The sequence below is a fragment of the Crocodylus porosus genome, unplaced genomic scaffold, assembly GCF_001723895.1.
Source record: "Crocodylus porosus isolate Cpor-Errol unplaced genomic scaffold, CroPor_comp1, whole genome shotgun sequence".
In the NCBI taxonomy this organism is placed as follows: Eukaryota; Metazoa; Chordata; order Crocodylia; family Crocodylidae; genus Crocodylus; species Crocodylus porosus.
Window position 1 is genome coordinate 40,829,331 of NW_017728931.1, and position 24,851 is coordinate 40,854,181.

General features: G+C 43.9%; 1 protein-coding gene across 1 annotated transcript in view; it reads right to left on the minus strand.

Moving 5' to 3' along the window:
- DGKI (diacylglycerol kinase iota) overlaps positions 1 to 23,466 on the minus strand; it is a 199,998-nt gene extending 176,532 nt beyond the window's left edge. The window contains exons 1-4 of the mRNA XM_019544663.1: positions 23,351 to 23,466; positions 11,898 to 11,993; positions 8,471 to 8,545; positions 2,235 to 2,291 (exon numbers count right to left, since the gene is read on the minus strand). Of these exons, the coding sequence (XP_019400208.1) occupies positions 2,235 to 2,291; positions 8,471 to 8,488 (75 nt within the window). The 5' untranslated portion in view covers positions 8,489 to 8,545; positions 11,898 to 11,993; positions 23,351 to 23,466. The remainder of the gene's footprint in view (positions 1 to 2,234; positions 2,292 to 8,470; positions 8,546 to 11,897; positions 11,994 to 23,350) is intronic.
- Between the last annotated feature and the right edge of the window lie 1,385 nt (positions 23,467 to 24,851).

A 24,851-nucleotide genomic window follows, 5' to 3' on the forward strand; every position in this document is an offset into this window, starting at 1 on the left:
GGTCCCTTCCAGCCCTAATGTCTATGAAATCTATGAAATCAACTTATTGTCCACTGTAACCTCCATGTTCATTTTCTACAGAGCTGCTGCTTAGCCAGTCAGTCCACATAATCCAAATCATTAATGAAGACATTAAAGAATATGAGGCCCCTGAAAAATGCTACCTGAAACTACCTTCTTCTAGCCAGACAGTGAGCCATTGATGACTTGTTGAGCACAATTATCCTACCAATTATGAATCCACCTCACAGTACTTTTGTCTAGGCTGTATTTCTTTATCTTTTTAATGAGAATGTCATGGAAGACAGTGTCAAAAGTCTTGATAAAGTGAAGGTATATGACATCCACTGTTCTCTCCCATCCACAGAACCTGTCACCTTAACATAGAAAGAAATCAGATTGGTCAAGCATGCTCTTGATAAATCCATGCTGGCTCTCCTGAACACCTTCTTCTCCTCTACGTGCTTCACAACAGATTCCCTAAGGACCTGCTTTATGATTTTTCCAGAAACTGAGATCTGGCAGATTAATTGATAATTCCCCAGATATGCCTTCCTCCCTTTCTTAAAGATGGTACTATATTTGCCCTTTTCTAATCATCCAGGACATCACTGACCTCCAAGAATTTTTAAAGGGAATAGCCAGTGGCTCTGAAATTACTTCAGCCAATTTCCACAGTACCCCAGAGTGACTCCCATACAGCCCTGCTGAGCTGAAAGCATCCAGCTTCTCTAATGGTAAAAACAGACACTGGACTTATCCCGGGCCTGATTGCCCAGGGTTTTGACCTACATCAAAACAGGCAGGGAGGGAGTCTTTTATACATGCAGGGCCAGTTCTCCCTCTCCCCCACCGTTTCCAGCCCAGGCCCGTTCCCCCCCACCACTGTGCTCCAGGTCTAGTGCCGCTCCCCACCACTCCTGCGATCTAGGTACACCGCCACTCCCCCCACCCCCATGCTCCAGGTCCACCCAGCCCACGTTCACCTGCCTCCCCTCCCCACTCCCGTCCTTCCCTCCCACCTGTTGGCAGGGCCCAGTGGCAGCAGGGCGCTGTCATCATGCCCCACCCCCCGCCAACTTTTGTGGGGGGGCTAGTGGTGGCAGTGGCGCATTCCCCGCCATCATCGTGGGCACGGATGGAGTCCTACATTCGGCCCCACCTCCACGTCTTGTCTGGTCAGTAGAGAATGGGCCCGCTCCCCACACCCTTGCCCCCACCACTTTGGGGCTGAGCCCAATCCCCCCCCACTTTGGGGCTGTTGTCGGGGCACTACCACTGTGCCCCTCCTTCCCCTTCCATGCTCCTCCGTGCTTCCCCATCCCTGCCAGCTCTTCTCCAGGCCCAGCAGCTCCACGTCCCCCCGCATCCAGCCCCACCCCCACTTCTCGTCCTTGGTATCACTTGAAAGGAGCAGGGCAGAGTGGCAAGGCCAGCAGTGCTGGTCTCACCACCCCCATGCTCCAAACAGTCCTTGCTGCCCCTTCACTGTCACAACGGCACTCCATCGCACCATCTCCTGTCGAAGGCTTGTAGAGCACTCTGGCTGTTTCAGTCAGCCACTCAGAGTGCGAACAAAGCATTGTGGGCAGACAGACAGACTAAAGCTTTTATAATATTAGAATGTCAACAACTCTATTTGCTTTACTGCATTGGCTTATTTTCCTTGTAAAATGCATTCTTTACTTCTTATGTCATTAATATTTATGTAAGAGCATACAGTATACATAATGTGCCATATTAACATCACACCTGGCATTTTCACTTTCATTTCTTGCTGGCTTATAGTTTTCAACTCTGAAGAGTAGTGAAAGTCTTAAATACTGAGAATGCATTTGAAAAATGAGACCCAAAAGAATATGTTAAAGGAAAGAAGTAATGGAGGGAAATAGAGAAAATAGAAAACAGAAGGATTCGTTTAAAGGTAAGACATAAGGAAGGATAAAAGAATATTTAAAAAGAAAAGTAAAGGAATGGGAATTTAAAAAAAAAATATGGATGAATGCATGAGGAAAGAGGAACAAAAGGAGAAATGGATCCTGTTGATATAACTAATGCAGATGTTTGCCTAGGATTCATTTTAAATTCATTGTGAAGAACAGAATGTGTCCCAAAGGGGACTTGCCCTCTTCCAAAGGCTCCATTGAATCTAAAAGCACCATTTCATCTCCAGACATAGATGCATTAGGTGCACAAATCATTAGGAAAGCAATCATTTGTCACAATCTACTTACTTCTCTTGGAGATCTGGAGCCCCCCTCACGGAAAGTTGGTTTGCAGTGGAAATTTATCTGCCATTTAAATGAAAAACAAATGGTCACAGAGAATCCTTTTAATTGTGTGGAGGCACAAGTAGGACTCAGAACCAGCTGTAAATGTTGACAACAAACACAATGATAAAAGGAAAGAGAATGATTTCATTACAAGTAATTAGGTTCAGGCTTCTAAAATTCCTATTAAAACCAAAGAAAAAAACATCTTTGAGCCCAGCAAAATTACTTTGCCTCTGCCAACACAGCCTGTAGTCTGCCTCCCCACATTACTAAAGTCTCCTCTTCCCTATGTTGTGGCTCTCTGTTCAGTAACTCCTCTTAACCTGTCTTCCCTTCCCTAAAGAAGACAGTGTTGCATCAGTTTAACCTTGCTTTTAGCGCTGACAAATGATTAAAAAAATTAATCTCAATTAATTGTGAGATTTAAAAAAAGTCGCAATTAATCGCCAATATAACTGCACAGTTAAAAAATAGCACTCCCATCCACCCAACAACCCAGAGCTTCTGTGCCCTGTGGCTCCTCCCCACCACCACCAACAGCACACAGCCCCAGCCCCAGCCCCAGCCCCAACCTCAGCCCACCCCACACCCGCTCCAGACTCGCACCAGCCAGAGCAGACGAGCCGCTCGGAACCCGCGCACACAGCCCTAACCCTAGCTCACCCCATGCCGGCTCCAGACTCACCTACCCATGTGGAGCTCACCCACCCCATGCTCCTCAGTGCAGGGGAAAAGTGGCCCATGCCCCTCACCTCTGCCAAGCCCTTCTTGCTGCAGCCTCCCAGAGCCCACACCTGGGCTGCCCTGTGGTGCCTCTGCACTGCCACCACAGCCCTGCTGGGCAGTGACAGTGCCAAAGAGAAGCCTCAAGGCAGCATGAGACAAGCTCCAGGCGGCTGCAGCAAGAAGAACCCAGCAGCAGCGACAGCTTTTTCCCCGCACTGAGCAACAGCTTCTGCCCAGCCACCACTGACCCTATTTTGCCCACCCCTGGTCAAAATGTGTGTGATTAACGCTCATTAAAAAAATTAATACATTAATTTGTTTTTGCGTCAATCGCACCCATTAACTGCAATTAATTGGCAGTCCTACTTGCTTTGTATTAGGGAGAAAGTAGGGCAGAGCAGCACCATAGAGACTAGCTAGTTTAGAGAGACAAGATGTTTTGGCTAACTACCTGTATCTACTCATAGGCTGCACTAAGAGGGATACCTTGGCCATCAGAGGGGTCTTAAGCTGGTGTTTTTAAAATCAGTGGGAGCTGGGCATCGATGCCTTTTGAAAGGTCCTCCATGCCTTTTGAAAATCTAGTCTTTCCTCCTCCTTAAATGAAATCTTGGATTCCTCAGAAGGTATTCTCATTTCTATGAGAAGTGCTGTATCTCATCCTGAATGAGCAGGTAAGTAGTGTTTTCCACCCCTGAATTAGACCACTCTACTTTTCCTGCCTGCCTTCATCTCCTAGCCAGCAGAGCAGAACCTATAATGGGATGAGTTCTGCTCCTTGTCTCTGAGAACAGGTAAGGGTAGAAGCTGGCCAATAAGAGCCTTCAGAAAACTTAAAATGTTATTAGAAAACTAAGAAGAAAGACAGAGATAGGCAAGGAGGGAAGCAACTAGAGGCAGGGGTGCCACGGAAAGAGAAGAAACGAAAGGTTGTGAGAAAAATAGGAGGATATGGGGTGCAGAAACGGTAAAGGGATAGGAGAATGAGGAGACAGAACAAAAGGGAAAGGGTAATGCAGGAGTAAAAGAATAAAAGTATTTTCTACTTTTATTGGCCTTTAGTGTAGAATACTGAAATATACTGTTCAGCTGTCCCTCATTATGAAGGCAGCGAGGCTGCATCTAAAAATAAAGGCATCACAGTCCATCTCCATCACAAATAAACTAGCTGTGCCTTTCCTTTTTAGTGTTGTAAATAACAGCATTAGAAACAACAGATCAGGAAACAGAGTTACTGGAAATAACTCTTATGTAAAAATAAATTAAACCCACAGTCCTATTGGCTTTCCTTTAATGCAGTTCAGCTGCAGCTTTTATTCTTTGTTTCACTATGGAATCTTGGTAGGCTGCAAAAGCCACCCAAGCCCTATTTATTTCAGCTACAATACACCCTAGGAACAGGGTCAAACACAAAGTCAATGCACCACTCATGTGCCAGGAAACAGGACTGAAGTCAAGATTAAGAGATATGTGGACCTTGTGATAGCCCTCTGCTGAGATGTGAATGTCACACGCTATCACCCAGCATTAACAATCCAAAATTTGATGCGGTCAGCTTCTAAGTGCAGTTGCCACTTGTTTGGACAGCACCAGTAGGTGGAAAACTGGGGAGTCATTGTTGCTGTTGGTAAAATTACTCAGTCATCATTTTTCTTGCTTTAACTTTGGCTATAGCAACCTGAATGTGGTAAAGCTAATTTCACTGGGGCAGAGGCAGAGAGAAGGGTGGGTAGAAGAAAGGAGCCTCAAACAATTTGTAAGTGATGATTACTGGGACATTTGGCAAAACAAATCCAAATTGTGGAGGGTAAATGAAAAGTTCTTCCTAAATGACTGCCTCTGCCTTCCTTTAATGAACTAACTACTTCTGGGCAGACAGCCAGTGTAATGGGGATCATAGTCCACCGACCCATTCTTTTCCCATTCATTATAGTCAGTCCATGATTTTCCCACGTGCATTCCACTGCACAAAATTATTCCTAAATTAACATATAGTCCTAAGATTGTAAGTTATCTTATAGTCAAATAAATATATATTCAGCAGATGAAGATGCATTGATAAAGGACTTCATTATAGGATCAATATTTTTATGGGATATATTGGGGGTTGTAGACAGATCTCTGGGGAACTGTAAGCAGGCTGAACGCCAACAAGTTTAAACTATTTACCAGGGCAAGAGATCTTTATATTGCCACTTGTACCTCAAAGGACTACATTCCTAAAGTTTTGAAAAAGAAAGGACAGGCTATTTGTAGCAGTAGTTCTTGTGCTCTTTTTACTAGTTACTTGTTATCAGTTGAGTTCTGTTGTTTTACTTGTGGGCTTCTGTGAGTGGCAAATACGTGGTGGGGTAGGTAACAGGGCATGTTCTGTCTCCCACTGGGAAGGGAAGCAGACAGGATAACCATGATATAGGTACAAGCCTAGAACCTGGGAAACTCAAGTTAAATTCTCTGCCACTGACATGCTACGTGACCTTAATTAAGTCACTTATGGTTTTATTACATATTACCTTTAAGATGCGTTACAGGCTCTTAAAACAGGAGTGCCCACACATTAGGGCAGGAAAATATGAGTTAGGTGCCCTCTGAGTATCTTAGATATAGTCCTCTTCCAGCAAGGGCAGAGAACTAGCTCATCTAATGCAGTTTGTTTGCAGACATGTTACACAGCTCCACAGGCCCAATACAAGTTGGAAGTAATCCTTCAACATCCCAGGAGTAACCACTCCCAGCTATTCCCAAATGAACACTTTCTTCCCCCCATGTGACAGCAAGGGCAGCTAGGGGGGACCTAAAATTAAGAATTCCACCCCCCTGCTCCCATTCCCCACCCTGCCCTCAGGGCCCTCTGTCCTCCCCTGAACCTTGCAACTCACCTTCACCCCCTTTGTTCCCTAGCTCCCCACTCAGCTGTGGCTGCTGGCAGTATCCTGGGGCAGCAGGCAAAGGAAAAGACCCCTACCTACCCACCCACCCACCAATGCCACTGCTGATCTCCAGGTGGAGCCCAACACAGAGAGCAAGAACAGCAGTGGGCAGGCAAGTGGGTTCCCCTTCCTCACCTATTCCACCAGGACAGTGCTGGCAGCCAAATGTCAATGGGGAGCTGTGGGAGAGGGTAGGCAGGGTCTGACCTGGGGAGGCAGAGAACAGTTGATGAGATCCTGGCCAGCAGGGGGTGGTGGGCCCAATCTAGACCAGTGGCAGGCCTGAACCAACGTAGAAGATAGGTAATGCAGACCTGATCCAGGCCAGCAGGGGGCAACAGGGATCCAGTCTGGGGAGGCAGGGGGCTGGCAGGCCTGATGTAGGCGCAGTGCAAACTACTGGGGGCTGATGGGGTCCCAATCGGAGCTGCAAGCTCATTCCTGTGACTACGCTGCCCCAGAGATCAGGTGACCCATGCAGGCAGAGTCAACTTGGCAGTTCTCCCCCCTGCTTCTGTTTGCCAGACCTCTAAGGGCAGGTCAGATCAGTGCACATTACAGTGGGTATTAACCCTTATGCTAAGTACAGATAATCCAAAAGCCTGAGGCTGAAATGATTCAATCTTCACAGGTTAATCTCAACTGTGTAGACTGAACCAAGAAGCAAGTGAACAGACATTCACTTTTGATTCCAAAAATGCAGCCACATGCTTGTGGTGGCTCAGGCCAGAAGCTGGGGAGTGCTAGAGCTCACCTCCAGCCTTTCAACCACTGCAGATGGGAAGGGAGGGAAGCTGGGACAGAAGCCCTCTGAGGGTTTTCTGCCATCCCTATACGAGGTGAGGTGGGGGGAGGGGGCATGGCCAGGCCCTGGCCAGCCAGCTGAGTATGGAGGGTCGGGGGGAGCAGCCCCTTGCAGGCTTTTCCCTTACTCCCTGCTCAAGCAGAGGTGGGGGATGTGGGCAGGCCCCTGTCCGGGCCAGCACTCAGAGGGGGGAGGTGGGTTTAAACCCCTCCCTTGCCCGCACAGTTCCCCAACTGGGGTCTGCCTGGCAGAGGCAGAGTAGCCCCTGACAGGCTTTTCCCTACTCTATGCTTGAGCAGAGAGAGGCATGCATGGCCAGACCTCAGGTGGGAGAAAGATGTTTAAACCCCCTCCCCTGCCCACATGAGACCCCAGCAGGGTCTTTCTGGGATCCCATGTGGGCAGAGAAATAGGTTTAAACCCCCTTATCTCCCTTCCCCCTCAGCATGCCAGCCTGGCCCAGGGTCTGGCCATGCCCCCCACTCTCTACATGAACAGAGAAAAGCCTGTCAAGGGTTGCTTCACCCCCACCAGACAGACCCTGACTGGGGTCCAGTGTGGGTGGGGTGGGAGGTTTAAACCTCCCTCCCCACCTCTGCCTCAGTGAGCTGACCAGGGCCAGTGCCTGGCTACACCCCCACCCTCTGCTTGATCAGGGAGCAGGGAAAAACCTGCAAGGGGCTGCTTCCCCCCCACCAGGCAGATCCCTCCTGGGGTCCAGAGCCAGGTTCTCTCCGCCCCTGCCCCAACCTGCTTCCCAGCCAGCCAGAGCAGTGATAGTACTCCAGCTTGGGAGCAGAGGGGTAGGGCCAACCCTGCTCCACTGGAGCAGACAGCACAACCCAGGGCTGCAAAGCATCATGGGATGCTGGGGGACTGTGAGTTAACTTGAACCGGTAAGGGATTTGGAACAGAAGTTCCATAAACCAGTTTGGCCTAAATCAGTTCAGTCTGACACTACATCCAACCAGGTTTATCTTAAACCAGTTTCAGCCATTTTGAAAGTAGTTTAAGCGCATGGAACTTCTGTTGTATTACAGATTTGAACCAGTTTCTGATCACTTAAACCTGTTTATGTGTAACGTCTATCCCTAGCCTTAATGTGCAACTGCTCACAGCACATACTAACTCTAATGCCAACTAACATTCCTTAAAGTTAACACATGCTAATTGTAATGTATAACTACCCCTTAGTGTTTCTCTTTGGTGCCCATGCCTGTCATATGATCTATCAAATGACTTGCAAGCTGCATTTCCTCTAACACTTTGCAGTGTTGGGGTTTTGGGGTTTTTTTAAAGGCTTCTGAAGAAAGTATTCAGAACTCGTGGTAGAGGTGATATCTTTTATTAAACCAACTAAATAGTTGCAAAAAACATCTTTATTTGCAAGCCTTCGGGCTCATGCACCCTTCCTCAGGCCATGGAGAATGCACAGATTGTAATATTTCTCCCAGGTAGAAATGAAACTTCATGTTGCACAGGAGACTAGAAAGATGTTATAGGTTTCCCTGGGTGGAAATGTTCATGTTGTGCAAATTAGGCTCAAATAAAAGTTGGAGCAGTCTGAAGAAAAGCATTTTAAAACTTCCAATCAATTCCATCTATTGTCTGAGGAAATCATACTAATATATTCAAAACACCAGGAATTTGGGTTCAAAGGGTTTTCAGGCAAAAGCTTGGTAATGGATTAATTTTGGAGTCTGTGCTCAATATACCAGTAGGTGGCACTTTCTTACCTTTTCTAACTGTTCCATGCATGCATTGTGGACCACAATCTTACAGGCAGCACACTTCCTTCGGAGAGCCGATTTCTGCAACAGGAAAGAAAAGCATGAGTGTGTACAGGTAGGTGTTATTCACAGGAGGTACAATATTAATCACAGGCTGGGCAAATTACTCTTTCCTCTTTCATATACAATGGGTTTTCTGGTATTTCCTGATAATCTGATTGGTCTGTATATTGAAAAATGACTTGATGTTGAATGGTAAACAGGAAATGGTAGTAATACAGAGGGGGACACATTGCTCTGGCCTGTGGACTAGAAAAAGAGAACTAAGGCTATTTCTAGGCAGTAAATCAAATTATTGGTGACATTTTGATCATAGGCCTTTCTCAACAGGGACACCCTGTAAAGTGCAACCATAGTGAAGGAAGAGGGAAGCAGACAGAAAAAAACAAATGATTCAAGTCAAACAAGGAAGAGAACTTCCCACCTTCTCATCACACACAATGCTGAATTTGATAAGCTTGACCAATGCCCTGGGGTATGGAAAAAAATCTTATGAAATTTTCAAGAAAATAACCTTTTTACCAAATGTTTTTAAATCAACCAAACAGGACTTTATAGTGGGGGGCAAAATTTTCTATTAAATTCTATAGCCTGGTTTTCTTGTATAAAGCCTTTCAGAATAATTTGTCATGTATCCTATATATCATAGTGCAATAAAAGTCAACAGAATGTGCCCTTTTACCACAACATGTTTTTTTCTTCTTCTCACCCATATTTTATCTAACAAGTTGCACACGCGTCATTTTAACAAAAGCTTTGCTTACAGACTGACTCAATATGTAAAATTATTGCAAACATACAGTAAGTTAAGGCTGAATTGGCTCAGATTTTCACATTAATTTTAATTAAAGTTGTTCAGGTCTCTAATTAAAGTTTCCTCTATACTTTTCCCCAGGTCCAGATGGTAAGGAGACCACTGCTATATGCTAGCACAATGCTGATAAACTTAACACTTTGGTCAACTCCCACAGTTCTATTGAAAAATCTTTCTATTTCTGGTGTTGTTCTTAAATCCCTTGTTGACAGATTCATAATATTGTATAAGCACTTCAGCTTTCACTTTTTTAATAAAAAAATAAATTTCCAGCCTTCCTGTTTGCTATAAAAAGTTTGGGCATATAAAGCAAATATACCCAAAAGACAAACTAAAACAAACTCCCCCAAAAATAAATCTCCACACACTTGCTTTTGCTGTTGTTTTTTAATCTCACAAGCCAGGATTTTGACTTCATGACTGGAGGAGGTTGGAATACCAATTCCAATCAATAGTATTGAAGGACTATTGGCTACATCATTCTTCCAGTCTTTCCCATCTCTTCCAACTTATACAAAGTATCAGCTCCCTATTTCAAAAAGGGTGACTTCATATCTAGCTATTTCTATGAAAATTTCTATACTGCTTTTCCAAGAATGCAAGTATAACTTAATTATTTCTTGCCACTTTTCCATTAAAAATACCTGATTGAAGAACATTTAATATGTATAAGGAGACTAGTTCCACCACAGAAAGAAAAGCAGTCTGTGTTTAATTGATCAATTTAATCCAAGAGAGTCAAAAAGGTGGCCCATAGGCTAGAACCAGCTTGCAGAGCACCATCATCTAGCACTTGGTGCTGCCTATGGGTCTCAAGTTGACCTACATGCCACCTGAGGCACACACCAGACCAGCCCTGAGTGCAGGACCCAGCACACAAGCCGCACACTGCACCCTGGTTTGACACCCTTGATTTATGCAAAACATGATTAGAAGTAACAGATTCTAAACTCCATTTACAATTCTTTTTGCCTATACCTGAAACTTGCACACATTACCCTATGTTATACTAGCAGATACTCCTCCCCTTCTCTTCCAGAGGGAGCTAATACACTAAACCTTAAAACAGAAAAGAATCTCAGCCAGGTCGAGAAAAGGCCAGGCAATTAAGAACTGAGAAGTATTTTAAATACAAATCCACATCTCTGGGCCTGTTGGCTGCATCCAGATATAACATCCACAAAGATTTCATAAAAGAAACTGAAGTCAGTGGATCAATATCACTCCTTTGAGTCCAGCTGTATGTCAGGTCAATCCCTTTGATTTCAGTGGAGATACCCAGGGATGGATCCAGATGGGGTGCAGTCACATCCCACTTTCCACAATGTAGTTTGGCAGCTACAATTTCCCATAGACCCAGAAGCCTGGATTCCCTGTGTAGTCTGGATCACGGGAGCAGCAACCAGGGACTTTAAGTCCTAGGAACAGCAAGGAATCCCACTATCTCAGCACCCCCTCCCTTTCCATCTCTGTTCAGTAGCACTTTCCCTCTCTCCTCTCTACTTAGGCCTCTGGTTGCAGGAAGGAGAGATCTGCCTGCTGCTGTCTCTGTCCCAGACTGACCAGAGAGCAGGGGAATCCCAGAGACACTCCTGCTCTGCTCCAGCCAGGGCTTCAGAGAGCAGCTGTGTAGGAAGCCCCACCTAAAGAGCCAGGGCTGCAGGGAACAGCTACATGGACAGCCGGGCTCTACTAGGGACAGCAGCAGCAGGGGCAGCAGGTGGGTTCCCTCTCCCTGATGGTCCCCCCAGGTGTTCCCTGACAGTTTGGAAGCAGCCAAGAGAATCAACTTGCCACCACCACTGTCCCTGGATCCCTGGCTGAAGCAGGACAGGCAAGGCTGGGACAGGTGCCTCTGAGTGGTCCTCCCCTTCCTGCGCCCAGAGGGATAAGTAGAGAGGAAGAGGGGGGAATGGGAGGGCAGGGGAGGAGGTGTTACTAAGCAGGCTGGAAAGGGAAGGGTTACCAACAGCAGGGGGGATTCTTTCCAGCTTCAGGGACTTAAATAAAGATGCAGGCTGCTGCTCCTATGGTGGGGTCTCCATGCCCTAGTGCAGAGGGAGAAGAAGCTGTGAATTGGGGTGCAGCCTACCCTGCACTGCTGGTTACTGCTTCTGCACTGCCCTTTCAAAATCTTGGATCTGCCTATGGAGATACCCCATTGTAAAAGTGGGGTCACACAACTGACTTACAACATGCAGCAGATTTATAAAGGCCTATGCTATCTCTGACAGCTAAAACTTTAAAGAGCTTTTACTGACTTTTTGTGAAGGCCACTTCTATTGAAATTAGTGGGAGTTTGTTTGAATAAAGACCCAGTAAATAATCACAGGTCTGGCCTAAGTTTTGTATACTATTAGTGAATTTATTTGACCAAAAAAGAAAAAAAACAGGGAGAAGGGATAAATTAGGGCTGTATAAACAGCTGATTTTCTATTTTATTTTGGTTCAGCCCACAACTCAGATCTGAGCCTTATTTTGGGAGGGATGGAGGAAGGTGGAAAAAGAGACGTGCGTAGGGGGGTCTGCCATATAGAAATCTGATACTGTATCACTCACCGCGAATTTGACTTGGCAGCTGTCCTCCCCCAGGTAACACAGGTCCCCAGAAACATTGGTTTCCAGCCACAGATGTTCTCCATTCACTGCGTTTTCCTAAGAAGAAACGTTAAATTGGTCTGTGGAGCAGTTTATGCACCTGTCAGATTGTTCCACTGCAGAAAACTATCACGCAACAGTGTGTCATGACTGGCTTCCTGTTAATAAGAAAACCAAGATCAGGACTGTTTTGACTGAGCAGTACAGAAGACTCCACAACGAATATCTTCCCACAGTAGTTTAGATCATACAATCAATTCCTCTCTTTCATGAGTATGAAATTTACAAACAATATTTAAAATAAAATAATCAAAAACAAGATCACTAAACTCTTAGCTGATGTAAGTGTAGGGAGATGAGACTCTGAGGGACAGAAAGGCCTAGATAGGTAGAAATAATTAAACAAGCTTGCCCAAAAATGCTTTTGACATAAGCCGCAAAAGCAACAAATGGGCAAAAGGAATCAGGACCTTCATTGCCCCTAAAAACCAAGCTGGTATATTCATGGTTAACTGGGTGATTCAGAGAGGACACATCTGAATCATCCAAAACACTTTGGGAAGCATGTGGGCTCCCCTTGAAAATCCGTATGTACTGATAAAGCTTGACCCTTGTTACTGACAAAATCTCAGCCCCAGAAGATGTGGTTTCAGATTGATTACCGTTTCCATCCTACTGTAAGGTTGGCTTAATAGCAAGAATCATAAAATTACCATACCATATTTAAGCAAAGCGAATAAATAGAAATCTTGCTCAGCCCAAATTAGAGCATGATGGAAAATGCATCGACAGTCTCTGACATTCGGTTCCCACATTGCAAAGTCACAAATGATGATGATTTCCAACCAGATGGCTTTTGACAGCAGGATGCTTAGAAATAGCCATTTTGGTTAAAATCATTTATTTTAAATACCCTTGACAGTTTTAATGTGATGAAACACGGGGTTTTTTCTCTCACCATGAAGATTTTTCAGGTACAGCTTTTTTAAAAGAGAAATGTAGCAGACAGGGTTTTTTTTATTTCTCCAATACAAATGCATTCACAATAACTAGATCAATATTAATTTGCATTTAAAGAATGTAAGCATCTATCAGTAGTGTGGGGTTGATTTACAGTAAGACAGTAGGTCAAAATCCTGAAAGGAAAGTGCAAGAAAAGGGTAGTATTTTATGGTGATAGGTCCACATGTCCATATTTAGCTGCATAACTATAAACTAAACAGCTTACAAAAGTCAGAAAACTTTTGGATAACATTACATCCAATATCATCCCTAACAGAGCACTGAAATGCGAGTCAAGAAATTTAGATTCTATTTCACTGTCACAACATGCTTTATGACTTTGGATAAGTAATTTCACTTTTCTAAGCCTCTCTTTCCTTTTCTACCTTTTTTCTACTTTATCCATGTAAAATATGAACTTATTAGAGCAGGAACTGTCTTGATCTATATCAAGGGTTGTCAAACCCTGGCACGTGTGCCAGAGCACAGTAAGCAAAGGCATTTTCCTTGGTACATGCAACTCAGGGTGGATGGCAGGGAAGGGGTTGGGGTTACACTGCTACAACATGGATCAAGCCCCTCGCAGCTTCCCCACCATCTGCCGGGAGGAACACGTGCACCCATGGCCAGCAACAAGCTGGGCTAGAGCTCTGCAGACATCAGTGTAGTAACTTATGGCCTCCTCACCACCTCCTAGAAGCAGCCGGGCTTCTGGTATTCTAATGAAGGTGATTATCTCTCCATCCTGCAATGCCTGAAATTCAATTCCCTGCCCAGTTTATGGGGAACTAAATGAAACAATGAGACAACAGAACAAGTGATATTTCCACACTGGATAAGTAGAAATTTGTCAAAGACAGTATTCTAATAAGACACTTTCTTTGCTAAAGTAACTAATGGCAAACAACAAATCATGGTTCATATGATGACCTAGATTATAAATCTAAATCATGTAGATTATAAAAGCATGTGCTTTGGGAGAATAAGTTTAGCAAGCCAGGCAAGAAAGCACACAGCTCCTGGGACATCATTTTTAATCAGGAATCAGAAGTCCATAAAAAGAAGCAAAATAGATTAAAACCTTTTTTCATTCGCATTGTTTCCCCATGACTTTCTATTCAAGGTTTCTAAAGAGAAAGTGGCCTATTTCCATAACCCAGTTAAGACCAATTGAGATTTTGTTCTTTGTTGTTCCTGAATGGGTCAGAGATTCATATGGCCTGAATTTATAATAGAAGTATAAATTTAAAAACTGGACTTTTTTGCATTTTATAGATCATATTATACCAAAATACAAATTGGGTGGTCATAATGACACTTTCTGACATTAAAATTTGGTTCCCTTGTGTCTTGTGGGGTCATTTAAATCTTAGCAAAATAGATATATCATGTTACCATTCTGACCTGGAAGCATTTATACCCACTCTGGCACTCACTTTCCACTGGGGTAACTGACTTCACAACAGAGTTGGTCAAAGCTCTTGAAGTTCTACCAAATATTTCAACATTCCACATTTTCCTTTAATCCTGAATCAGAACAAAATGTTGAAATTTCCTGTGAAACAAAATTTCCAAAAATAACTGAAACTTGATTGAAACTGTCTTATTGAACCATTTTCTTTCAATAAAGTCAAAAAGTATCATGTTGACTTTTATACTATACAACACAACATAAACTGTAGTAAAATATAATACAAAAGTCGGCAGGGTAAAGTGAACAAAAGTGCTTTGACTTTATTCAAACAAAATGTTTCAATCCCATCTTTTCATAAATTTGGACAAGAACTGTTCCTGGAACACGTTCTGATTTCAACAGATCAGCATCCCTGCCTAAAAATTTGCAGCTGGGCCTTTTCCATAAGATTCAGGACAATGAAAACAAAATCAGACCCATAGATTTTAAAATTAAAATGTGCAAATATGTTTATCTATCCCAACCTTCTGCATAACATAGACCACAAAGGACAGCAAGTCCAAATTACTATATTTCTACACACAGATATTTTTATCCTGAAGATTGATTCAAGCAGACTCTTAATTAATAATTTGTCTTGTTTGAGTTGTTTTGTATTCACTGATTTTGGCTGGCTTGGTTCATATAAGAACAAAATAAATGCTATAGTGGGTCAGACCACATGTAACCCAGTATCTGATCTCTCACAGTGGTACAGAGTGCATGCTAATGGAAAGAGTTTGTAAGCTGGCCATATCCATGTCAATCTGTCCTGTCCCTCTTCCCCAACAATGTCCAACATTCAAAGTTTAGCATACATATCTTCACTCTGAATGGATAACACATGGGAATAAGGCAGGAATAAATTCTATTTACAATTTGGGAAAAGGCAAAAACCTCCTGCTTAACATTTTGTTGCTTGGTGTTTACGCGTCATTGTGCAAAGAAAGCTGGAGCTCTGCTTTGTCCATAGTAGGTATATGGAATTTGTATCTGTACGGATCTTTTTTACTTATCCTGTAAATGGAGAGAAAATCCCCGCCCTTCCCCACAGTGTAGCAGAGGTAGCTTCTATTGTTGTAACAGATACCTGCTGCTCCAGTTCCTCAGGTGAGGAGGACCTTCCACTTGTTTGTTCTTGTTTTGTACTACCTTCATAGAAAGCAAGGTTCTTTTTAGCATGCAGATTGTTTTTTGCATATGGGAAAACACATATGCATGCTGTGCTCCAAGCTGAAGGCAAACAGATTCATAGAGCAGAGTTTATGGGCAATATCGTAATTATATGCATTTGGCCATAACCACTGTTCACATTTTTCAGCTTGCTAAATTTGGTTTGTGCCTTAAGAAGTACCCCAAAATGCTGAAGGAAACAAAGCAGGCTTACTGTTTTCCTAAAGTCCTTTGGCTACTTCCACAAGCTGCAGCCAGAATGGTTTCAAAGGCAATGCAAACTAGCCTGTGTTATTTAATCTGTGGCATCAAGGAGCCGTGGATATTCAGCCAATCAGATCATCCAGCTGGCTGAACATTCAGTTCAAAGTGAGATATAACATGGCCTGTAACCATGAGAATGAAACTTTCCCATCGGGGGTGAACTTTCATAGTATTATAAAAGGATTTCTAAATAAGCCATTTAAAGGGGGGGGGAATGTTCAAATATATGAGGTAGATAAATTAAGCCAATTATCAAATCAGCCCTATCATGACATCATGAAATAAAGATACAGAAATTATTTGTGCACATCTCAATTTATAATTCTAGATTAAATTAAATCCATTTTTTAAAATCTATTTTTTTTTCCATTTTTCCTTTTTTATAGTGTCAATACCTGGCAGAGATAAAGTTGTTTGGGTGCACTGGCTGCTCCTTTTCATCTTGCCATAGTTAACTCTTACCTTTGGCTTCTTCTAGTTGAGGGGCAGTTACAAAGCCCCTGCAATACTGTTACCCTTAAACTGCTGATATGTATTCTCAGCCTTATCTCCATTTCCGCAGTTTTTGTTTGGGAATTTACATTAGAAAACAAACAAAAACCATTTACAAACGTCACATGTGATTAAAAAAGAAACCCAAAGCTGCGTTACCATATTAAATATTTAACAATTTGAAGATACGTTGTATCCACCTTAAACAATTATTTTAATTTTAACTTTCAGGGCCAGATCCATCAAGATGCTGTGGCTGCTTCCCTTCACTACAGAGCTATTCAACACAGCCACAGCTGGGAAGGTTGAATCTCCCTGTCCTTTGTCACACATATCAGTCTGCATACACATATACAATCATAAAATAATAGAAAATGAGGGCTGCAAGGGACCTCAGGAGGTCATGTAGTCCAACCCCCTGCTCAAAGTAGGACCAGCCCCAACTAAATCATCCCAGTCAAGTCTTTGTCTAGCCGGGTCTTAAAAGCCTCCAAGGATGGAGATTCCACCACCTGTCCAAGTAACCTGTTCCAGTGCTTTTATTACCCTCCTCATGGGAAAGTTTTTCCTAATATCTAAACTAAACTTCCCTCACTGTAACTTCCTTGTTTTGTCATTTGCCACCACTGAGAACAGTCTAGCTCCATCCTCTTTGGAACCCCCTTCAGATAGATGAAGACGGCTATTAACCGCCCCCACCCTCCAGCCTTCTCTTCTTCACACTAAAGTCCAGTTCCATCAGCTTCTCCTAGTAAGTCATGTGCCCCAACCCCCTAACCATTTTCAATGCTCTCTCTCAGACTCTCTCCAATTTGTCTACCTCCTTTCTGTAGTGAGGAGCCCAAAACTGGACACACTATTCCAGAGGTGGGCTCACCAGTGCCTAATACAGGGAAATATCTCTTCCTTCGATAGGTTGGCAACCCTCCTACTAATGCAGACCAGTACGCCATAGGTTTTCTTTGCAACAAGGGCACACTGTTGGCTTATATCCAGTTTAAACTGGAACCCCCATGTCCTTTTCTGCACAGCTGCTGCTTTACCAGTCAGTCCCCAGCCTATTCTGGTGCACGGGATTATTTCATCTTTAAGTGCAGGACTTTGCACTTGTCCTTACTGGATCTCATGAAATTACTTTTGATCCAACCCTCCAATTTGTTGAGGTCTCTCTGAATCCTAGCTATATCTTCCTGCATACCTGCTAATTCCTCCAGCCTGGTGTAATCTGCAAACGTGCTGAGGGTGCACTCTATGCCATCTTCCCGGTTGTTGAAGATATTAAACACAACTGGCCCCAGGACTGACCCCTGGGGCACTCCACTTGATGTCTAGTGGGCATCCAGTATCAAGTCATTGATTAAAACCCTTTGAGTCCTATGATCCAGCCTGTTTTCTATCCATTTTACAGTCCATTCATCTAACCTGTACTTCCTTAGCCTGCTTGAAGAATGTTGTGGGACAGCATGTCAAAAGCCTTGCTAAAGTCAAGGTATATCACATCCACTGCTCTCCCCACATCCACAGAGCCAGTTACGTTAAAGAAGACGATCAGTTTGATCAGACATGATTTGCCATTGGTGACTCCATGCTGACTATTCCTAATCACCTTCTCCGCTTTCCTTTCTTGTGTCCTTGTGCGATACAGTATTTAAAATTTGTAGATTCATTAGAATCTGACAGGGCTGTGCCATTAGCACTTCCATTATGGCCTTGAACTTGCAACCTCTGGGCAGTTAACAAAATGCCTTAGCGCCCATGCCACCCCAGGCATCCTCCATGTGCTCACTAATGGATTCCTGGGGGACCTACTCCATAACTTTTCCAAGGACTGAGGTGAGGCTGACTGGTCTCTAGTTCCCCAGATCCTCCTTCTTCCTGCTATGAGTTTTCAAAGATAACAGCCAGTGGCTCTGCAATCACATCAGCCATCTCCCTTAGCACCCTCAGGTGCATCATGTCTGGTCCCATGGACTTGTCCACATTCAGCCTTTCTAAATAGTCCCTAACCTGTTCTTTCACCATTGTTGGCTGCTCACCTCCTCCCCAAACTGTGCTGCCAGTGCTATAGTCTGGAAGCTGACCTACCCTGTGAAGACTGAGATAAAAACAGCATTGAGTACTTAAAAGTTTAAAAGTATATCTTTAAGTGGAAGCTGCATAATAACATTCTTCAACATGGATGAGTGAAGCCAAGATGGTAACTTCCCTATACTGCCAAAGGCTATTGTCTTAACCTAAGGCATTTTAGTTTCACTCCATTTGGAAGCAACAGAGGGTAACAGCCATTTAAAAGGGGGAAGGGGAGCATGTTTGTTAAGCTACAGTAGCCTCATTCCCTTTGAGAATGAGAGATCACAACCATCTTGAAAAAAATCTCTCTTCAAGGAATTCTCTCAGAAGAAAAAACATTGCTGAAGGAGAAGCAACAAATATGATCATTAATCATAAAAATATTCCTTCAGACCGTTTCTGTGTAAAATGTCAGTGATTTTTAACTGTATGAAAAATTTAGGGAGTCACTACTATTTGTTGCAATAACTACTAAAGAGTAGGCTGGTTTAAATGGGCAATGGAACATACATACCCAAGGGCTCTCCTTCCTTATGTGAACATCTGATGATGTATGCCTTCGCATACTTAGTTCCCAATTACAAGACTTAGTCTTGCAGAAAGTTTAATGGGAAGAGACATAATTTGGTGTACAAATTAGGATATGAAATGATAATTTAGAAGGCAGGGCATTCATATGGAAAAGAAATGCATTCATCAGGACCAGTGTTGCAATTAGCGAATGCCAGTGGGATTCGAGTTTATATATGACATTTTAAATCTGTCTTGTATATATCGCATACCACATACCTCTGATCCCAGAAATTAGCCATCCAAAACTGAGGAACATGTTTTAAGAGAGGAACCTGATATCTATGTTGGAATGGAGGTATAGGAGCACTGGAATGGCTGCCACATCTTCCTCCATCCCAGACACATGGAGGAGGGCAGTCCCATGTTCAGCATCAATCACCCTATCTTTACTGCTTAGCCAAAAGCTAGAGGTTTAACCTCATCACAGCCACTGCCAAATTGGCAGCAACTGTGACAGGGTTAAACATCTAGCTTTTGACTGAGTAGGAAGGGAAGAGCGAGCAATGCCGATAAGCAGACCCTGCCCCTGCTCCATGCAGTCAGAATTTAGCCATGACTCCAGAGAAATCTTTTTTTCTTCATTCTGCCTTCTCAAAAGAAGGTACATGTCTTACTTGGGGGGCATCTTGTATATAAGAAAATACAATAATCCTGCCAAACCATATTATAATGAGGGCATGGGGTGAAAACAAAATCATAGGAGTATTTTATCATCCTCTGTTAAATTTGATGTTTTTTAGAGTAATATCAGTATAAATCTATTATTTGTCCAGTAGTTCCTATAGGGTTAATTGCTGTTCAGCTATACAGGACTTTTCCATAAATATGTACATCATGCAGCAGAGGATTAAAACAACAACTGTCCATTCACCTAAGAGTCCAAACCTGAATTTTGATACTTATTTCAAAGGATGCAAGCTTCAGCCTGCATGTTCATAGGTTCCTCAAGGGCCCTTTTAAAGCTGTGTTTTTCAACCCATGGGTTGTAACCCAAAAGTGGGTCACAAGAAGGTTTGAAAGGGTTGTGAGCAAGTCCCAGAAAAATTCAGGAAAACATGAGTTTCCCCCTTCCAGAGCCTGTAAACAATTGCTTGGAGCGATTGGAGGCAGCAGGTGCACATGCATGTGCACATGCATGTGCACACACACATGGCCGGTATGCAGCCAGGAAGGGTCATGGGAGCAGCCCCAGCAGCTAGATGCAAGTGAATGTATGGGGAGTGGAGGCTGGAGGTCCAGGGCTTGGGTGTCTAGGGGTGTGTGAGTGTGGAGGGGATGGGTATGCGAGGTGGGAACATGTGCCTGCCAGCACTGGGGGAAGATGGCTGGGTGCCAAGGCTGCATCAGGGCAGGGGGGCAGGAGGGAAGGGAGTGGGAGAGAGCTAGGTGGCTGAGCCAGTGGCACCAAGACAGATGCCCATACTCGCAGGGGCAGGGCAATCCAGAGACACTGCTTGGGGGGGCAGGAAGGGCTGTGACCAGGTTGCCTAGCGTAGCATGGGAACCCCAGCCCAGGGCAGGGGATGGTACCACAGGCCTCTCCTCCTCCTCCCTCTAGCCAATGCCAGGGCTGGACTCACTCCACTGCTGTCCACATGAGCTGGAGCCACTGCAACCACTGTACTCCAACCTGAGCGGGATAGGGGGTCTCCTCCAGCAGTGCTGGGGGGAGGCAGGGGACTGCGGGTTGGGAGTGATGGGCACCAGCATGGCATGGAGGGGCAGAGGACTGTGAGTCGGGAGTGAGGGGCACCAGCAGGGCCAGGTGTCTGTGGCTTGGGACTAAGGGTCAATAGCAGAGACAGGGAGCTATGGGTCAGGAGTGAGTGGTACCAGCAGGGCTGGGGGCTGAGCGTTGGAACTGCCATCAACATTTACAAATGGATCCTGGTACAAAAACGGTTGAGAACCACTGTTTTAAAGGATGTGCGTCATACAGCTTTAGAGCTATGTGAATATCCCTTCAAACAATATATATTTCAGAGACATGCGCTGTATACTATTATGTGCAATTTGTATTACTGTAGTACTTAGGAGCCCTAGTTATAGACCACACAAGCACCAAATAGAAAGATGACCCCTGCTTCTAAAATAAAAGTGAGACAACAAATGGATGCAGACAGAGAGCAGCATGAAACCATAAGACAATGTTGGCCAGCGTGATCAGTAGAGGTATCTGTGCACCAGGAGCTACTGACTAGTTTTCTGGAAGCATCAAAAAAGGGAGAGTTTTAAGAAAGGATCAAGGAAGAATAATGAAGTGGGTTTACAGTTTATGGGTAGTTTCTCCCATGTCTTAGGGGCAGCATGATAAGAAGCACAAAGGCACTTATTGAAACATTTAATAACTGGACAATGGTAGCTGGTATCATAGGTGGTAATGATGCATAAGCTTTTGGGAGAATGCACACAGGACATCTTTGGGGTTGCTTTTATAACACAGGATGCCTTTCCCATGGGGGTGCAAAATGACACAGCTCAAGTTGGAGGGAGGAAGGCAGGCAATAGGACCTGATTACCACCACTGCTTTCCCCCACCACACAGCTGTGGTGCAGTGAAAGCCCCCTTCCACCAGAGTCCATGCCATTCAACTGCGGCACAGCATGGACAGAGCTCCCTCTTCACCAGAGCCCCTGGTGGTAGACTGCAGTGCAGTGCAGGGAGAATCCCCACCACCACCAAAAGCCACCAAAGCCATAGCTCCAGGCTGCATCCAAAGTCTCCACAAGTTGGATCTGGCCCACAGGCCATAAGTTGCCAACCCCTATCCTATAGTACAAAATCTCTTGCCTCAGAAAATTAGAGACAAGCCAAAGGGTGACAAAAGGCATAAAAGTTTAAAAAATGTGACTGTGTGAGACCAATGAAGCTAAGAATTTTTACACACGTGAGGAAAGAAAGGAAACCTCTACCACAACCTGGCACTTTATCAGTGTATCTGACAGGGAGTAAGTAAAATTTTCCCCATTTTTCAAAATAGGAAAACGGAGGGACATTCAGGTGAAGCAACTCACCTGACCTCATCCAGGAAGCCGATGGCAGAGCTTAAAATAGAACTCAGGATTCCTGAGTCCCAAGTAGTACTACTTCTAATATGACAACCGCAAATATCCCGCGTGGCGTTAATAATAATGAAGAACATGGACAGGGGATTATTTTCAGGTATCACCATGGACACATAAGGAAAGAAACATTTATTCTACCAGTTTAAGCAATACATTTTGGCCACGATATCAGTTAGATACTGCAATATGTGACACAGAAGGTCTCTGAATTACCCTCAAGAGAAATACTAAAGGAAAGTTTGGCCAAAACTGATGGGGCTGCTGTAGACATTGTTAATACTGTCTTGTGGTAATGAAGGCAGAGAGACTAGTTGCAAAAATGTCCTTTCCAAGCATGACACAAATTAATCCAAATAACCTTTCAAAAATATTCTGCATGTAACACCTGCCTACAGCTATGAGTTCCACTGGCATACTTTCACAGGGGGTTATATGAGCAGTCATCTGAGCAGGTGTGCGTTGTACAATGCTATGTTTCAAGAGTGAAGCTATGATTTAAACTACAATTCAGGAAGACACTGACGTTTGTCCGTGTCTAATAAATTATCTGAGCAGTCCCACTGACATCAACAGGACAGGATTTGGGATTAAAGAAAAGTGGGTGTTTAAGCCCCTTCCTGATTAGGTTCTAAAGGTTTCCTGAAGAACAAGATCTAAGTGTTTGTAAATCCAATACCTTTGGATTTTCCTTTGGCTCTCTAAAACTCTGGGGCAATTCAACTTTTTAACACCCTTCTCTATGCTCACCTACAGATTTTAAGGTCAGAGGGGACCGGTGAGATCACCTAATTTAATCATTAGCCTCAGCAGTTGTGGCTGGGACAGAGAACACCATTGAAAAAGCCATCCAGTCTTGATATATAGATTATCTCTACCTAAAGCAAAAAAACAGGTTCCAAAGGAAAGAAAAATCTCTCACACACACAACACACACCTTGTTGTCTGTGTGAGGGCTTGATCCTATCAGATGCTGAGCACTTGAGCAAGCAGCCCATAAAGGATATAGCTACATGCTTAACTTTAAACACATGCAGTCCTGCTGATTAAAGGGACTATTCACATGCTTATGCACTCTGCTGGAACAAGGTTTGACTTCTCAGCACATCATAATGACCAGACCTAACGTAGCCAACATCAGCCCTCTTACTGCACCTAATTTATCCACATTCTTAAGACACCTCAAGACTCATCAATGAGCCATAGTAGAGATCACCCTTGAATTGAGAGATTGCTGATGACGATCCACACACAAATAAATGAAGGGTGAGAGCACTGGCAGAAGATACTGTTCAAATAAATTGCCATATAAACAAACACCTACAGTCCATTCTAGTGCTGTTCGTGGCTCCTTCACGGGCCCATTGGAGACTGCGATGTTGAGGGAATGCACAGGGGCCAAGTGCTGGAGGCCTGACCTGGAGATTGCTTTCCTGCAAGGTGAAAAGAAAAAACAACAAACAAAGATAGATTTTTTTTTCTAGAAATCTGAAGAAGCATCACGTCTACATTTCAGTTTGGCTGAACTAGTGGTAGAAGTTATTTCGTACTGCTGAGAACAGGGAGAGCCCATGAGGAGTCAGAAAGCGCATAAAGAGGATGCAAAAGCAGCTTAGTAAAGGAACAAGACAAAACCGATAGCCAAAAATGTTCTTATGCAAAGCAGTTACCCCTGCCGCCCCACACCCCAAACCCCCAGACTAGCTGGCAAAAATCCACTGGGCCAAGCTTAGCATAGATTTTAAACAGAAATCCCTCTTCTTTGGTATCAGGACTACTTGGCTCACTGAATATAAAATTACTTTTCTGAAAGGGATGAAGAGAGATCTTCAGAAAAGGAACACAATACCCTGTGGTTTTTATTCAGACAACTGAGAGTGGAAAGCGTCTTCCACCTCACCAGCAAAATACCCAACATAGAAAACTGACACTGTTATGGTTAGGAAAATATCATACACTGCCTTTTTGATGAATTCCTCCAAGGAGACATTCCTGTCTCTTTCCCCATTACTTCATCTCCACCTCTTTGGGCTCTGTGTTGCAGAAATCCTCAAACTTAGAAGGATGTGACTCCCTGCAAATGCCATAGATGCTAGCTAAAGCATTAGTCAGAAGTACTCCCAGGCCCCAAGTTCTGTGTACCCTTACACCAGATGCTCCCCACATCCTCCCAGCTCACCATGCAAGGTCAGCCTTAAATTCTGCCCCCTCCATTGACAGTTCACAAGCCGCTGCTATAACACTAGGCAGCCCTTGGACTGTAGGCTTATCAAAATTATTGCACTGCACACATCAGGACAGCATGGTCTCCTAGCAATAACTTAAAACATTTGATAGGCTCTTTCTTCAGCTAGACTGGTCAGAGCAGCAGGTGTAAGTATGTTGAGAAGAGTTCTCCGTTTGTAAGCCCACCACACACATCCTCCACAAAATGAGAAGACAAACTGTTTGTGTAATATTCATTTTTGTAATAACATTCCCACAGTATAATGGATATTTATAGGGTCATCTAATCAGACAACTATCCCACGGCAACTTACAATAAAGGTCAACAGAGCCAACAAAGACAATCCCGATCAGCCATCTGTTAAACAAATCTCGTCACTCTACTATAAACATACGCTGCAGTGTGGGACTGATCCCATTCCACCTAGTTGGCATTTAAATGGCACGTAGGCATCTAAGCATCTAAGTGCAACGCTTTTCCCCCCCTGTTTGAGTCCCTAAAAAGCCATTAATGCCTCTCCCCTTTGTTAGCCTTATGAAACAAGTCACAAAAAGCTTCAAAGACCCATCCACCTTTTGCAATAATGGTTTTTAAAGCA